The 18835-nt window shown below is 36.7% G+C and overlaps 1 protein-coding gene across 3 annotated transcripts in view; it reads right to left on the reverse strand.

Annotated features, from left to right (window-relative positions):
* The window catches only part of STIM2 (stromal interaction molecule 2), a 69942-nt gene that overhangs the window by 18053 nt on the left and 33054 nt on the right, over window positions 1-18835 (reverse strand). For all 3 annotated transcript variants that reach the window (XM_061991992.1, XM_061991995.1, XM_061991994.1), the window contains exons 2-3: window positions 14949-15079; window positions 3758-3872 (exon numbers count right to left, since the gene is read on the reverse strand). In XM_061991992.1, the coding sequence (XP_061847976.1) occupies window positions 3758-3872; window positions 14949-15079 (246 nt within the window). The remainder of the gene's footprint in view (window positions 1-3757; window positions 3873-14948; window positions 15080-18835) is intronic.

The raw sequence follows: 18835 nt of genomic DNA on the forward strand, positions 1-18835 counted from the left end.
ACTTGCTTATAGCCTTACAAAATAAACTCACAGTTCAAAGCACTTGTATTCTATCCATATGAATGGCTATAACTCCTTCCCAGCATGCTGTCCCATTTCTTCCTCTGCTTTTGAGACACTTCTTTCCAGGTACTGATATCACAACAGGTAGTTCTGCCATATTACTCTAAGCTTTTATGCAAAATGTCTGGACTTTTGATTTGTAAACAAATCCCTTTCACACTGCAAAGATTCTTAACTGTTTTCAGAAGAAATGTTGATTTATTAAGTAAACAGAATCACAGAATGGTAGGGGTTAGAAGCGATCTCTAGTGATCATCCAGTCCAACCCCTCTGCTAGATCAAGTCACACAGGAATGTGTCCAGGTGTGTCTCGAAAGCCTCCAGATAAGGAGACTCCATACCCTCCCTGCGCAGCCTGTGCCAGGGCTCCCTCATCCTTACAGTAAAAGAGCTTTTCCTTATGTTTAAGTGAATGTTAATAAACCATTTACGTTTTGTGTTTCAGCTGATGTCCAAGAGACAAACAGGCCAGCTGAAAGTCATCTTGACCGGCATTATCAATTAGAATATTACAACAGCTTCTGCTAATTAGCTGAGGTTGTGTAACTTGCCCTTATTTTAATCACCCAAAAAGAATTTAGTACTTCAGACAGTGGAGTAGCAACTGACAATTACTGTAAGTTAAACACATATAGCATGTGTTCCCTCTCTACCTATTTTCACAAACAGATCTTGAGTGAGAGGATGTCAGCAGCATGCCTTGGACAGGCTGGAATAGAAACCAATGTTTACATCCCAGTGCAGCACTCACTCTCTAAACTTCCATCAACTGTTCCATTTCAGGTCACAAGTTTGAGTTGTTTTGGATTTTTTTACCTTCAACAGCTACAACAACATGTCTGAAGGCGAGAACAGCAAAAGTAGCTTCCAACTGGCTCTGCATGAAAGGTGTTCTTTACTAACCCACATTAAGAACCAATTAGAAGATCAGGCTATATATCCATTTTTTTGTGTTAAATTTATCATGTAGCACAATGCTTCAGGGTACAGAGGCGTTAAGTAAAACAACCTTACAATATCAGCCTCAGTACTCCTACATGCCTCCTACTGCTTTCAGAAATCAAATTCCATTCGATAAGAGTATTTCAAGGCAAGGAGGAAGTGACAGTCAGGCTTAGATCTGAGAATAGGCTGACCAGGAAATATAGAAAAACCCAAGACTGTGCTGTATCAAGCACACACAAGGATTAAAAAAAGTCCATTCTATTTTAGCAAAATCTTCAGCAGCAACATGAGTATGAAATACACTGTCACCAGTAGGTTTGCATTTACATAGCATGGAAAAAGTGAAAAAAAGTGATTTGGACTGTCTTTTCAAGAGTTGTTATGATTCTTGTTCCTCTCACACAGACGGTACAGTCTGCAGAACTGCGCTGAAGAACACTCAAGTGTTACACGACTGCTCATTAGCCAAGCTCCACTAGCATGCATTTCCAATCTCTGGATTTTTGAAACCCAAACAGCAAACAGTTAAGAAACTGCAGGGTAATCATAACATCTTTATGGTATACAATTTAGTCCCAGCTGCTGCAAGAACACTTGTGTAACCTTACCTCAGAATACAAAAAGTTATCATACATAAAGACATTATTTATCTATTCTCTCAAATAAGGTAAAAGACTTCAGGTCACCTTCTACTTTCCTCAAATAAGGAAGAAGAGTTTGAAAAACAGACACACACAGGACAGGAGAGCTGCTCTTTTGTATTATAGGGCAGCCTGCAGGACATACCATACATTAAAGGTCAAAATGCCACAAGGGTCAAAGGAAAACTACCTTTCAGGTAGTTTGTAATAACTAGTTTTTTATAGGACTCAGATTAGTCTGTCAATAATAAATCATTCATGAACTTCAGGTTTGATCACTGGAATTTTAATTTGCTACAAAATCAAGTCCCAAAGGACAATGCTACATCACTAAGAATGCAACACCCTACGTATTCATCAAGATATATGTCAGAGAACTACCCACCTGAAGACCTCTGCAACAATTTTTACAGACTCCCTTACTATTGAGACTAAATACCTACACATCTCTCCTCAGACAAATTCATACACTCTTAGCCTATTAGAGGGGCAAAAAAAAAGAGAAGATAGGCATTCTAGAGACACAGATCTTTCAAATATAGTTGTACAAAGACTGCTGTGCTCAGACATCAAAACAAATGTTCATTTGTCCCCTTTGCTGCACTTGCAATTACCACTTCTTCAACGCCCTTGCAGAAAAAAAACTCTGAAGATGCACCTTACTGCTAAGCTTGATACTTGAGAAGAGCTGAAAGGCTCTGTATATAGAAAAGTACTGCTTAGTTAGAAAGAAAAGGAGAGTGTCAAAGCAAATAACATACAAGAAGCATATACTGCCACTTAAAGAAACGATACACAACAATGTAAGTCAGAGGACTTTCAGAAAGCAGTGTTTTCTGTGCCTTAAAACAGCTAATATAGTTCCTAGCCATTCCTCAAATTAAACTCTGCACAATTAGATTTTGAGATTAAAAAATCCAAAAGGTCACAAAAAGCTAAGTAACATCACCTAAATAAGTGACAGTCCTGTTTTGTACTAAAAGACTCATCGAAACTATGTGGCAACACAGCAAGGATAGGTTAAGGTGACAATCTGAGCTACGATACAATTCCTTCCATGCAGCTAAAACCTATAGTAGTCTTTACTTTGCAACACTACAGAGTCACCTTAACGGTTCTACACCAGGTGGCGATACCAAAAGCCTGTCCAGTGCCAGAAATATTAAAAAGCAATATTCCAAAGCTGCTATTTTTTGTTTCATTAGGTAATTTTTAAAGCTTTGAATGGAGCCAATCCTAATGGTTCCATTAACTGTGCAAGATTTGTCTCAAGCAATTACTTAAAAATAACCCGTTTTCCTTAATCCTAAAAGACACCAAACAGCAATAGCCCATCTAGTATACCATAAACCGTGTTTTTACTTTCTTCCCTTGAATCCTATGTCTCATATCACCAATATCTTAAACATAAAGCAACTTTACATTATTCGACAAAAACACTTAAATCAATCTTTATGGAAAGAAATGGCTGATTCCACCCTGCAGCAATAGATCCAGAAGATGTTTCTGCATAAGCACTAATGGGCACCGTCAAGGGCACTATTTAGAGCTTGTGATTCTCATAGATACTCCAACAAACTACTTAACAAAGTTTCAAATTACTGATACCATCATTTACACTATCTACCACCCTTCTCTTGTTTAATACTGTCAAACTGCATTAAACTGACACTATAAATCAGCAGCACAAACAAATAAATGAAAATTCCTAAAACACCGAGAAAGGAAAAACAGATTTTCCAGTGTTACCTAATATTAAATGAAGGCACTTTATTATCTAAGAGCCTTCACACTTTCCCAGTAACCACCAGATCACTGTTAATTCAGCACTTCCAGCAGTCACCTTCAAAAGCTTCCCACAGACCACTGTGTAAGCTAGCTTAGTTTACTTACAATACACACAGCACATCAACGGGAAATTAACACTAGCTGGACTAACGAAGTTTTTTGTCAGACTTACATACACATAAAAACCACAACACCAAAACAGATTCATGAAGATGCTTTAAGAGGTCATCCTTTTACTACTCTAAACTATGTGATGGAAGAATTACTGAATTGTATCTGTTTTCAACAACCACCATCATTTTTAGTTGTTCTTTACATACCTTCAGATGTTTTCCAGCGTTTCCACAGATCCTCAATGGTGATATGTTTGTCTTCTCTGTGCAGGTGACTATGCTTATTAGAGGCATCCTTGTATTGCATATCTTCCCTCAGAAACTGAAGAAAGGGAAAAACGTCATCTTGAACACCAAAATAGTAATTTCTTAACAGAAACAACAAAGAAATCAGGTAGAGAAGAATCTCAACTACCTCTTTTCCATGTAAGTAGCACACAATTCATGTAAGTTGACCACCTCAAAGACTCAGAAAGCAAGTTAAATACTCTTACAGGATTTTACTTTCACAACAATTAAAACCTAGGAAAAACATGAGGGTGCAGTTGTTGGTATACTAGGTTTAAGAACTTTTACTAAAATGCCTTAGATTTACAGTTATTACAAGAATGCACCACAAGTCACACTGCCTATTTCTCTATTCTGAAGACATTTAACCAACTTCACCTACTTGAAGACCATATTAAGATTTGAAAAAGTACCAATCTTTTATGAATAATGCCTGAATCCTGCTATACCAGTTAAATTCAACTGCTTGAGGAATGAGAGAAAGTGTTGACTAAGTATTAAGTCTTTTGATTAGATGACAGAACTTTGACTTGTGTTTCATCAGATGAAAAGTCATTTTGGAGCCAATTTTCTTCTTGCTAAGCATTCCTCAGTGGTTACACTCCAAAGAATTACACAAAGCTGTTTCGCTCTCAGTAACTAAGAGGGAGCCTATGTCAAAATACCATTCTTTTCCTTTTAGTAAACATGATAAAAACGAAGATCCTGCAATTAAATCATACATAGCAGTGTTTCACAAGTCACTACAAACAGATTTCTTAAATACACATTTAGAAAAAAAGCAAGGAATTCTAAAGCCCATCTTATTTTTATTTCCCACAAGTCTAGACAGGTTGGAACACTGGTAGGCAAATCACCTCTCAGGAACAGAGTAAACCTTCAATAGATATCAATGCCTAAAAGCACGACATGACCAGTCTCTGTGGATGGAGACCTTGATAATAGCACCAGAAAACTAACATGAGAGCCAAGCAATCCCCTACAGTAGATTGCTTGCTTTCTTCAGTTCCTGGAGAACAATGTTGCTCAAACAAAACCAGCTACAGATAGTCATGACAGCTAGCTCAAAAAAACCTGCAGTTTTTATTTGGCTAGTCATATGTCATCACCACCTCAAACAGAGGCGACAAAGAAGGCCAAGCTAGCAGTGTGCTGCAGAAGACCCCACTTGTCCTGGTAATAATTCATCTGCAGAGCTTCTTGCGTAGGTCTCGCTTTAACACATCTAAAGATTGTGTCATTCAAGAAATTGCAGGAGAGACTGCAAAGCAGTCAACATTAAACCATGACATTAACTCTTCATAAAAAGAGATAGTGTCTAGTAGCAGAAATATGCAAGAAAGCACTAACATTTATCCATTTCTCCTCATTAAAAACTTAACTCTTACTAGGAAGGGAATCTAAAACTACAGGAAGATACTCAAGTTTCTCCTCTAATTGCTGGATGTCTTCCCCAATCCAATCATGAAGCCATACATGTCTTTTGGTTCCAAATACAGATTGGATGCAAACTTTCTCTCCTTAATTTACCATTTCAAAACTTTTTTGATTGTCAGGCTTTGGTTTTCTAAAGACTTTTGATTCCTAAAATAGTTCCTTTTAGCCTGTAAAATTACACAAGCATTTTTAACTCCTCTTCCCTATGAATATGAGAAAAGCATAAATATACATATATAAACACACATAGTATATCCATAAGAAATATGCAAGTTTATTAAATATATGAAAACAGTTGAAAATAACAGTCTGTTCAGGGCAAAGCAAGTTCAGAACTGCAGAAGCACCATGGACCATCTATTAGAAAAAGGAACAGTAAACATAGAGAAGGACTGATCAGAGTAATTACATGCAAATGTAAAAGTATCTGCCACATAACCTTTGCTGCATATCCCATAGTCCAAGCATGAACTCCTGAGTACTTCTCAAACTGGCCCAACTACCATGAAACTGGTCATATCCATAGTTAACACGCAACATGCAATCAAAGGCAGATTGGCTTATGCATTCCCACTCCCTGTTTTTTAAACGGTAAAATGAAGAAGAATAACTAAACAATAAGAAAACAAAAAAAAAAAAATCACCTTATTCATTAATGTCACTCAGCCTTTCCAGATTAAAGTACAGTCTCACAGCTAGAGCAGTAGGGAAAAAAAGTGTCTGCCCATCTCACCTTTTCCCTTCAGATTTTAAGTACTTACTATATCAAGTAACATTTCCAACGTGTCCTTTGGGAACTTGTGAAAAATGTGCCAAGACAACAGTGAAAAATATAGGTCACTCCCTGTAAATACCATCTCCCTTCATATGGGGGTTAAGGTGCATCTTAATTCACTCCCTAGCTTTCTACTGACTGGTGATACACTGCCCTTGGAGAGTCCAAATGTCAATCCAAATTGTTTTAAAAACACATGTTGTAAGCTGATCAAGTTTCTGGAAAAAAAATATAGAAAGGAATACGTGTTGTATGTAAAAGTTCCAGCACATTTTGCATCTCCTCAGCTAAAACTCGTATCTCAGATCCGTTTTGCTCATGAGAAATAAATTTGCTTTTATCTTCACTGTAAGTAAAGATGGTACTTCAGGATTGTTCAGGTTGTATAGTACTTCAGGGTGAGAACATCTGAACAGCTGCAGCTGCTGTCAAGGAAGAACTCAATTCCTGTAAACAGTACTACATTCAGCATAAGGAGTAAATTTTAGATGCTAAATGATAAACAAAAAAGCTTCAAGGTGTTACATCTCACCCCAAAACACTATGAAGTACTATAAGAAAGCGTTCTGATTTTTAAAATGGACATAGGTTACCTTGGCACCCCGAAAAGCAACACAAGAGTTTTCAGCTGCTCGTGTCATTCCGCAGAGCGCCCGCAGAGGGGGCAGCAGCCGTTCCCGTGCGGACTCTCGCTCCCGGCGCTGCCCAACACAACCGGCTGCCGGACGGGTGGCAGCGCCAAAAAGGAAAAAAGCTCGACTTGAAATTTCGGCATAAAAACAGAAAACAAATTCAAGCTCAAAAGACATGATTTCCCGGGAGATGAGGATGACAGTGGAAAGATTTGGTGTATACTAAGGGACTGTTTAGAGTCTTTGACTATGTCCCTTTTTCAAAGGGGACCACCACACACAAACTTGGAAGCAGTGTGCGTTTAGTAATAGGTCTGCAGCTACTTCTCAGGGGAGGGGAGAGATTATGCATGCATGGAAATTCCTCCAAGAAGAGAGAAGTGCCTCTTTTCTGTTCAATCCTCCCCATATTACTCCCATACCCTGTGAGAATAAGCACGATGACTTCCTCAGCGAGGTTCTCAAACATCCATCAGTGGCAACAGTAAAGTTACAGCATGCATAGCCTGAAAGATGCTGTCACATTTCAAAGACTGAATGTATTTACTAATGAAAAGAGATATGACATGATCAAACATCTTTCTTTTATTTAAAATATTTTTGTTTCAAAACTGGCCTAATATGGAACTTCTCCTTTAAGGAAAGGAATTGTGTCCTAAATTGAAGTAAGCCATAAAAACAGAATCACCCTGGTAAAAAAAGAGAGGATTTTTCTGTTCCCTGTCATGGCAGCTAATCTCTCTTCTGTTGCCCTGGTCATTAAGTACACAAAGAAAAGGTTAGAAAAATAATTCTAAATAGGGAGGTTAAAAGAATAAGCTCTAACGAAAAACATCTAAGGATTATCTTAGCCAACGTAATTGCTTAAGAGACAGACGGCCTTTTAAGACTATGAATTTTAAACCAAGAAAGCAACAGATTAGTTACCTAAGAACTCCCTGTGGAAAAAAAAAAACCTAAAACATTTGTCAGTTACTTAAAAAAACAAGTATAGAGTAAAAAAACCACCACACCTAGACTCAAAACTTGAGTTGCGATCCCAAAAATACCATAACAATCGTGCCTCTACAAAGATTCACACCCCAATGACCAAGGTTCAGCAATGTAATAGAATCACAAAGTCATTTTGGTTGGAAAAGATCTTTAAGATGAAGTCCAACCACTAACCCAACACTGCCAAGCCCATCACTAAACCATGTCCCCCAGTATCTCATCTATACATCTTTCAAATACCTCTAGGGACAGTGACTCCACCAACAATCTGGGCAGCCTGTTTCAGCGTCTAACCACCCTCTTGGTGAAAAAGTTCTTCCCTATATTCAATCTAAACCTCTCCTGGTACAACTGGAGGCTATTTACTCCTGTCCTATCACTCGTTACCTAAGGAAACTTTCATCTCCCCAGAGGAGACAGGATTTGTAGAGCCCTAGAAAAGATTTACAAGGTCAGGTATGCCACAACCTTACTCTTCAGAAAGTCTGTAGTACAGTAATATCAACATCCAGTCAACTCATAACCAAACACCAACCTGAAGAACCACCAAAAATAAATTGCAATCCTTCAAAACAAACAAACAAAAAAGATGCACCGAAATGCAATACTGGTTTGACACCGAGAAAGCGCTTACAAAATGAAGCCACGTGCAACAATACATAAAGTAAAAAATATGTTAAAATATGGAAGCTCCAAGACAGTTTCTCCTTGCAAACAATTGCATACCTTTGCAAACACCAGTGGAAAAGTAAAATTAACCACACTCAGTAAGTGCAGAAGGAAGTACTCATGCTATGTTTATATTTTCTTCTGCATGAAGGCTCAAGTTTATGATTTTCAGTTTCACCAACTTAAAACAGACTCTCTGACAAGTTTACTTTACAAGCAATTAGTAACATCTCCTGGCTATGTACTACTGTGTTCCTTGAGTATCTATTCCTTAAACAGTTTTATTGCCTTCAGTTTTAGTCCTTCAAATGAAAATCTACAAAAGTTACAACTTCAGTTTTCCTTTAAGCCTGCCTTCAGATATAGCTGGTCACTGCCAGACAATCTTTTAGTACATTCCCTCCCATCGACTGCTACCAAACTTGTTGCAGCTTGTTATGTCACATTTATTGACTAAGTTATGATGGTAAATGTGCTTTTAAAAGTCACCATACCATGACTCAGGTATGACAGTGTTCACAACTCTCTACTTTGTAGAAATGGTTTCTACAGATGTTAGACAGTAAACTAAGAAAATTCATTGAAGCATAGTAAAAACATGACTAGAAAAATGTAGAACATGGCTGTCAAAGTGTTACCAAGTATATCTTAAGTATATTGAAAAAGATATTATTGATGTTCAAAACAATATTGTGGCTATTCTACAGCAAAGTAACCTCTGCAATCTCTTCTAAGCCAAGTCACAAAGTCAGAATTTCCAAGAAGGCATTTCATTGTAGCAAGACTAAATGCCTGCAGTGCTATACAAACAGATGCAGACAGCTACATACTAGATTAAGCACCTTCAAGGGTGCAAGGCATGAAGTAGGTCTGATCCAAATCACACTGGAACAGGTTTCTATGCAACTGTACCCATGATAACACACGGTATCTCTCTACAAGACCTCTTTGCACACAGACGGAGACTACCAGTCACGATATTTCCAAACAAGACGTGGCTCCTACCTATCCTGCTCTGAAAAAAAGAGCACGTAGACGTGCTCAGAGGTTCTTAAACTTCAGGAGGCTAAAAGATACTCTGCCTGGGGACAAATATGTTAACAGTTCAATGAAAAAATTCAATGTAAAAAAAAAAAAATCTTTTAACAGGTCTATGATAAACTGAGGGAATGGAAATAAATCTAATAGCTTTGGAGCAAAAGGTTTGCTACGCTGGTTAGGAAGCTCAAAATCCTTGTTTGAAAGATTCATAATAGCATTCATAACAGAATGTTCTCACACAGTGAGATGTAAAACACATGAGGAACTATCCCAGTATTATGCAAAACAGTTATGTTTCCAGTTTCTGAACGACTGCAGCAGATATTTCTTTACCATGCAGAATTTTGCATACCCAGCTGACTCTGGTTCACACAAATATGAACACCAGTTTAAGGACATTTATAAATGGCAAGGACAAAGCCAGAATTCTAAGGGAACTTTAAAGGATGTTTAACATCTTGCCGAATGTGTATTTGCAGACAACAAAATGAGGCAAGAGTTCAATCTATAACAGAACCTCTCCCAACTGAAATTGTAACACCTGGGGTATGCTTCTCAAGTTTAACAAGATCCAAGATGCACTAAATGGAGATGAAGTTTTTGAACAACGTTTCCCATTATTTTTTAACATCTATTCTATACACAGTTGTACTCCTCTCCTCCACACCTCAATCTTCTGCTTAATCTTCACAGCCTCCAAAAGATGTGACAATCAAAAGGAAGAGAAACACTGTACATAAATTTGCTTTTGTTCAAGAATACAGAAGGTCTCTTTAATCAGTCATCCTCCTGAGTTTAACATTAAATACTTAAAGTGTATTTTCATCTTGCATGTGATGTTCCCAATATCCAAAATATACACATTTGAAAGGAGAGCACTCTTGGCATTTAGCTCTTCTGTCATGGAATTTCTTGCAATTTTGTTCCAAGTATTTAGTACTCATTACTGTCAAGAACAGATTATTTAAATTAATAGCCCTCTGGTCCAAAATAGTAAATCATGTTTCATTCTCTTAAGCAACCGAAGAACAAAGCTACCCAGAGACTTCTTTCAACAAATCTTTACACAAATTGAATAGGCAGCTCTACATCAGCAATAATTCAGAAAATTATTTCATATTGAAAAGTCCCATGTCAATTTGTCTTTCTATAGACTTCCCTAACATACTGAAGCATAATAGCTTCCCAAGCTTGTAACATAGACTGTGATATGTAGATGCATGAACCATTAATTCCTAAAGAATGCATCAACAACCACAAATATAACTAACAAAATAATTCCATAATAAAAATAGTAAGAGCATGAGCTTGTTCTTTATTACAAAACTTTTAATCCCAAATAAGCATTAAAAAGAGGGTATACTGAAGAATACACTTCTAAACTCACTATAGTTCTGTAAGTTATTTTTAACTGAGTTGTTTACACTTGACTTTATCTTCTCCATTTTTATTTCCTTCTGGTTTCTTTAACTTTTTTCATTTTGGACTCCACTTCATCTTCTCTCAAAAAACACATCATACTCTCTCAAGACATTATGTTTGTTCCACTTCTCTTGGATTATATGTAGCATGAACGCAAATATGACCTCAAGACTTCAAACAATAACTTAATAGAGCTCATCCATTCAGAAATGGCTGCTTCAAAGGAAGATCTTGGGCTGTCAAATATTCTGCACCTGCAAACTTAGTATAGCCATAGTGCTATATTACTATTGCTATTCCAGATTAGATTCTAACAGCTAATTTTTCTGCTTTAATTGCTGTATAGAAACACAAACATGCTCCTTGTTTTAGGCCACTATCACCCCAGAGGTTCCAACTTCTTCCAGTACACTCTTAAAAGCCATATTCTGATCCTTTCATGCTTGCAGTCCTGCAGTTTCTTGCTCTTCACATAGTGTTTTTTGTATGACTCCTTTTTGTAGTGGGCTTATGTGAGGTTAGCTGGCTTGGGTTTTTTTAAGTAATTATGGAAGTGCACTCAAAAAACTTCAAAGAAAATATCAAGATATAACTGATCTACTCAAGGATCCCATGCAAAGCTCTAAGCTCATGCCATTAGCTTTCTGTGACATTAGATATGCAACAAGATATTAATATTTCAAAGATATCAACTTATTCTGTTTCCGCACAGAGATTTCTTGAGGAAATTATTTGTTGGGGAATCTACACATAGAGGTTCTTTGGAAACCAGAAAAGTCAATGTAAAAATAGTGAACATATGATAAGTCTGCCTTACTGCTGGTGTCTCTTCATCATTAAAACGAATCATGTACACGTGGTGTAACAGATGCTTCCTGAGGCAGATAGCCTCCCACAACACATGACTAAAACCCCAGTTAGTAATACATTCTTCTCTTTCAGTTATCCTTTAACAGCCTACCATTTAAACCAGTTTAAACAATTGCTATCTTTTATATGTTAACAATAAGGTTATAATAGCAGGAGACAGATTTGATAAAGTCCTATTAGCCTGCCCTAACACTATGTGTAGTCTTTTCCACATACTTCCTTTTTCCTTTTCTCTGCTGTACCACATTGTCCGGTTTTCACACTATGATAGCCTTACTTACAGAAATCAGTAGCTGCCCAGTAAAATATATTCTGTAGTATAACACAAATCTATTACCTAAACTTATTTTTTCTTTAAGTTATGCTTTTTGTTTTGAAGTGCATCATTTTACATTGAAAATTCAGGGCAAATACTAGAAAATTACATGACTCCTGAATTTAAAAAAAAAAAGAAAATCAATGCATATGAATAGCTATGACAAAAGCTCCTTTTTCCAAATATTTTGTACCAACTAGAATCAAAAAAGTGAATTTAAAATTTGTATTTTAATTCAAAAGTTCAAGATTTTCCATCTTTGTAAGTTACATCATCTAGTCTAAGTTACATAACAGACAAAAGTATATGAAAAAAATGTCTAACCAGTCCATGTTCAAACTAGAGCCCCTGTAGCTTCCTTAGAAGACTTCAACAAATCCCTCATGTGTTCCAAATGACTAATAAATCCCATGATAAAAACTTAGATCAAGTTTCCCCACATCAACTTCTTCAAGGTCAAATACAAGCCTCTTTCAAGTCCACACACAGAGGATCCAAAAGACTTCCAGTACCAGATAGTTTATTTTCTTACTACTATTCAAATTTCTATATATCCTAGAGAAACTCTCTCTTCAGAATGATTTTATTTGAGACTTCATTTTACAGAGGAAAAACACATTACAACATAAATCAGGGCATAAGGCACATTAGGAAAAGGACAGCATGTAGCTGAAATGTCTGGATCGCTGTTGGGAGTTTCTCAACTGGAATAGCAAATTAAAACAGTTGAAATAGATCAACATCTTTAGCCCTTGTTACCTTCTCCTCTCAAAATGTTATTTACAAAAACTGAATTCCTTGCTGTAAATACAGACTTGTAATTTGTGAAACTGTTTCAGTGCTGGTAAAATAGCAGAAAGATCTTGTACTTTGTCACGTTTTCCTGCCAAATAAAAATCTGATGAATATCTAATTAACATACTCAATACAGTGCTCTTGTCAGCAAAAACCATGGCAGCATGAAACAGGAAATCCATTACCCCGCTGTTAAGTAAAATCCCTGTATTTCACGTAAGCTTTATTTCTAATAAAGTAGGGGTTTTAATTATCAGTCCTCATTCTTAATTACAACAAGCAGCACTACCAACTGTGACAAAAAAAAAATTTTCGACATATTTAGAATACCTTGAGACCTACTGTAACCAGGTAACTTTGTAACTATGTTGTTAAAATGTCAGATGTTTTAGGATTATGGTAAAGAACCAGTAAGAGCGCTAACAAAAAGAACATACACATTACTAGTTGAAATTGCAATTAAGTTGCATTTCTCATTAATATCACGTTTGTTTGTAATGTCTTAGAAAGTAAGCACTCTACACAAATACCTATTACTCACTGATTTGCATGGAAACTATGTAGAGAAAAGCTAATTTGGGGGGGGGGGGGGGTCTTAAATATTTTTTCAATCATTAAAAAAAAGAAGATAGCAGAAAAAAGGGCTACCCTCACAGTAATTTTATCATACGCACAGAGTATTTTAAGTACATAGTTTCACTCCTCTCATTATCCCAGCAATAACAGCATCCCTCATGAACTGTTCTAATTTCAGTCATTTTAACACGTTTCAAAAGTAGATTCTGTTGCTTGGATTTATCTCAACATTCCCCTGGCGCAAGAAGAAAATCAAGGTTAGATACAAAGATGGTCCACTGGAAACCAAGATCTTTCAAATAATAAAGTCTCCAATGTATAAATATTGCAATATTTAACTTTCTTAATGTTTCAGTTCACAGACAGAATTGTGCCCTTCTCAAACATTAATGACAATCAAAGTCTAGCTCGGTTATCGCAGAGTGTATTTCCAGTGTCTGAACTACCTCACCATGACACACTCTGAAGTACAGAGCATACTTTTTTCCTTCAAAGTTAAAAGGTACATTATTCTAGGTACATTCTCTCCATTGTACTTACTGTATTCCTCCAGAAAACTCTTATCAACCTAGCATCAATCATTGGTGATGCTGTCTGTACAGTCACACGGAACACTAAGTAGCATCATGTTAAACTTGACAACGATAATTCACAATTTAGCTCATCCAGGGAGAAGAATCTTCCCTGAGATGTTCCAAAACAGGGAAGATAAATCAGTGTAAGATTCTTCTCTCGCTCACCTCCAGTGAGAACGAGCTTCAGAATCCCATGGCACTACCCTCATTTTTTAAGGGACAGGAGATGAGGAGACATCTTCACTTCCTTTCTCAAGCCTATACAACAGCCAGAAGGCAAAATAAGCAACGAAAACCAATGAAACTACAAGGATATTTCCATTCTTGCTCAGTAATCTTGAGAACCCTGTTGGCAAATTTGAGCACATGCAAGGGCAAGCCCTTTGCCAGGACCACTAGGAGCTAGCCTGGCCTAAATTCATTCAAGCATATTCAAAAAAACTTCAAGTAGTTCTAATAAGTTTCTTCAGTTCATAGAACTTAATCAACCATTTAACCTACATCTGGATGTGTTTACTGCTTGCCCTTAAAATGCAAGCAAAAATACAAAAAAAAAAAAAAAAAAGCTTTCTAGACCACTGTCTGTAGCAGGTGTTGTTTTGCACCACGAAGTGCCTGGAATAGATCTAAGGTAAGGAGGAAAGCCCAGAAACACCTTAAGCAAGAAGACCTTGGAACAAAAACTAAAATAGCATGTGGCATATCACAAACTCTTAATCACCTTCCTATAAGCTTAACCAACACCATTTACCTGCTTTTTACAGTAATCACAGAAGTAACAGCTTTTATACAGCCATATAAAACAGTCCTTCAGGCTAGAACAATGGACAGTAACACTCCATTTCAGACAATTCTAGAAATTTTACTTTCCTTCCACATGTGGCTGTGGCAAGGGCTGAATTAAGAAAAAAAGAAAAGCATCTACTACTCAAGTGCTAGAGAGAAGCTATATAAGAGGGGAAAAAAGACAGAAGTCATGTATGCACAAGTGAAGGCTTTTTACTCCTACCTCATCACTTTCATCTACTTCAATACCACCATCTTTGTCATCATCCATTTGCTTATGGATCATGCGGAGAGCTTCTAGGCTGAATCGGTCCTCCTCAGTAAAGCACGGTGGGCTGAGTGAACTGCAGGGATCTAGATTAAAGGGAAGGAAAAAGAAGACAAAATAGAAATATTAGCTACTATCATTCTAGAATAATAAAGCTCCTCAGGAAGAGAAAGAGCTTCAATTTCTCTATGTGTATATGTACTCCACTGCACATAGCCACAAGGTCATAGATATTACAATTTAGCCATAAAATTACCCAAAAAAAGTGAAGGGTGGGTGAGGGGATGTGTGAAGAGCAAGGAAATTCTCAACTTTTTATTATTATCCAGGAAGAAAGATCAAAGAATAGGCTGGATGAGTTTGAGACTTGGATTATTTTTTTTCCACCCCAGTAGCTGCTATCTTCATCTATCTATCATCCACCTTTAGTAATGCAGCCACTGCAATAGCAAATAAAGTCATTGCATTTCCCAATCATATTTCTGAAAGCCAAGGCTAAATACAGTGTGGTGGAGGAAGAGAAAAAGAACCATCATGTCCTACAAGTCATAGTTTCAGAAAGAGCTAACCAACAGATGGTAACCACCTTGCGGACCAAATTCAAACTGTGAGTGCAAAATATTGAGGACTGTAAGAAAGGAAAACACATTGCAAAGAAAATTCTAATGATTATTATTACTACATGATTTATCAGTCCTGTATGCTTTGATCAAAAAAGGTAGAGTCACCAGTGAGAAGAACTCCAGGTCAAAACTAGTACATTTTCTTTTGCATTCATTACTGATGGCTCATGATTTGTGTACATCTGATGGCTCTGCTTCCACCACATCAGATTGTTACATCTCTGTTCTTTTCCTTCCACAAGGCACATGCCAAATGCTCCAAAATTCCAAAATGCGTGATAATCAACTATAATTAAAGACTGGTCCTTCACAGACCTTGACATTAACTAATAATTAGAATTAATTCATTAATTCTGATGTACTGAAACACCAAAGAACAGAAGGTGTAGAAGGACACAGACATCATTTTTCGAAAGTTAACTTCAACAAGACACTGAATTCCCGCATTAATAGATGTTATAATAATGCAGAGGCTTATGCCATAAACTAGTACACTCCACTTTAATCATATAAATGCAAATAGAAACTAAGTCAGCATATAAGTAATGTTTGTTGCTTATAGCCTATCAAAGGATTAAGCTTTCATGTTACTCCAGAATTTACTAAAAGTTAATTTATCGTAAGCAACAAAAGGAAGCACATAGAGAAACAGGGGCTCAAGAGATTGCACACAAAGATAAATTTATCGTTTTAGCATTTCCATATCAATTGAGTTGGCATGATTCTGCTCTTCTATCATAAATGTAACAATAATAAAAAATAATGGATGCCGATAAGACTTAGTTTGCATAACTCTTCAAAGCAGAAGTACAAAGGTAGCAACCATAGCATAGCTGGAAACTCAGATGCATATTAACGGGACTGGTACCTACAATTAAACATGAGTCAATGGAGTCTTAATTTATACCAGTTTTATTATGCAGAAGCTAACAGTTACCTGTTATCTGTGCCCATGTAGCGATTTTTCTAATACAAACAAACAAATCACGACACAAAAGCACTCCACAATAACACAGACACAGAACAGAGGGATGGTAGACCAGCTTCACATAAGTTAAAGACAGTGCTAAACATTGAACGAAGTCAATCACAAAACAATTTTCAACTTTGCAATGCACCTAATATTTTGTGGAAAAAAGTGAAACATATTTTAACATTTTTAAAAAAATGTCTTACTGATCCGTTTTTGTTTCATTCAAGAAGGTTTTAATTTGTATGATACACAGACTTTAGATTTTTGCCTTGCAATGAAAAAATCATTACTGTTGGGGGTTAAAGGACCTATCTCTGCAATATAGAGGGCCTGGTGTAGAAATGCTTCTCTTGCAATAGTAATGAACACTTCAAAGTTCTGCTAATAACTAAATTTCAGCCATAAACAAAGAATATAACACTAATTAAATTTAGTCACATACTAGAAGAAAAAATCTCGTGCTGCAAGATTAGATCTATACTATGCTTTAAGAAAAAAGCATAATTGCTAAAACAGGTAAACAGATCTCAAATACACCCAACTTGTTTAATTCTAATAATTATTATTAATTCTATTCTTATATAGGCAAAAACATCAGATAAATAGTATCAACAGTTTGCAAGCACCCACTCAAATGATTTTTTCCATTTTGTTCAGCTGAAAGTCTAGCTTATCATACCAGAAAGGTTTTCTCAGAGGGAATTTTCTAAAACCAATATTGATCAGTTTCTTAGCCAAGTACTTCTTTACCTTAAACATGCCTTTTCGGGTTATTTAATCATGAAGGTACTTTAAAAAGACAAAGCTCTTCTTGAAAGTTAACAGGCTGCTTGTGCTCCGTCCCATGTGCTGACTCCAGCAACACTTTGAGTCTCAAGAAACAATAACTGCTCATTCTGGGATTGAGAAACACAGAGTAGGACGACATGTCAACTGTAACTAAAATGAACTCACTCTCAACAGAATTCAGATTTACCTTCAAGCTTATTTTCATATGGTGAAATAAAAACATTCCCAGACTGACAATATTTGCCATCCTCCTCTTCACAGAACAATCTCCTACTTGAAAGAAATTACCAAGCCACAACCTAAAGAGTAAGTAAAAACTGTTTCACGAGCATGCCTATGAAGCCCTACCAAACAAAATAAAAGCTGACATAAATGAATCATCTGGAGCTCTGCAGAGGACACTAACATGCAGTATTTTGCCACATTTGCGTGGCAGAAACAGTTCAAATTAATGCTAGATGAAAAATTATTAGAAACCCCTCAGACAATCAGTTAAAATAAAAGTCAATAGGAAAAGTCTCAAGATATGGCAAACACCATAAATACAGGCCTGAGGTCCTGCAACAAATTACAAGACTAATTGATTATTTTTCAACTTTAAATCCACCTTATTGAAGGTGTTTCAGAATTCCAAACCTTGTACTGTATTTTAAGGACAAACCTCATTTCATGTCTGGGCCAATTTCTCCTTCCTTAGTCTGGCATGTTATAATAAATACACTTAGTCCAAAATCATCACAGGAAGGAGCACAGAGATGATACTAAGGTAGTGCACAGATAGCTTAGAATTTGATCCTCCCTTTAACAAACAGTACAGAAGAACTATCAAAGCAAACAGAAGAGAGACAGTTCAGAAGAGGTGGACAACAGACACACAAGCACACGGTAAGTCACTCTAGGCAGGAGTTATTTTACATCCCCAGTTTCTAGCACTGCTCACAACAAAAGTTTCAGAACTTCTGGCCATGATAAGGAGGGAATTTTTAAGGATAATATTAAATCTAAATTTATTACCCAAAGAGTGATAACTACACTACAAATAGTTTTGAATCAAACCTTCTCTCTGCCTTAAGTAGCTCTGTGACTGCCTCCTAGCTCTGAGGCAAGAGGAGAAAGCAGTCTTCACTAGTCCAGGGAGCAGCACAAAACCACTGGTACAGACCAGTCATATGGGAGACAGTTTGATAATGGAGTAGAGTTACCCAACTCAGTACAGAGGAAACTTTGTATTTACAGATAATGGGAGAGTAACACTTAGCACTTCCTCCCTCTTTTTTTTTTCCTCCTCCCCTTTCTCTCCTCTTTTCCATCAGGCTAAAATAAGGCAAGACTACGGGAAAAACTTTAGTTTTAAATTATCCTAAACTTTAGAATCATAGCTTTTTCAGCCCATTTCCTGAAGGCAACAGGAGTTAAACTTACAAAGTAACACTGTCAATGTGAGCAAGGAATGAAAA

This window comes from Colius striatus, chromosome 3 (assembly GCF_028858725.1).
Source record: "Colius striatus isolate bColStr4 chromosome 3, bColStr4.1.hap1, whole genome shotgun sequence".
Lineage (NCBI taxonomy): Eukaryota > Metazoa > Chordata > Aves > Coliiformes > Coliidae > Colius > Colius striatus.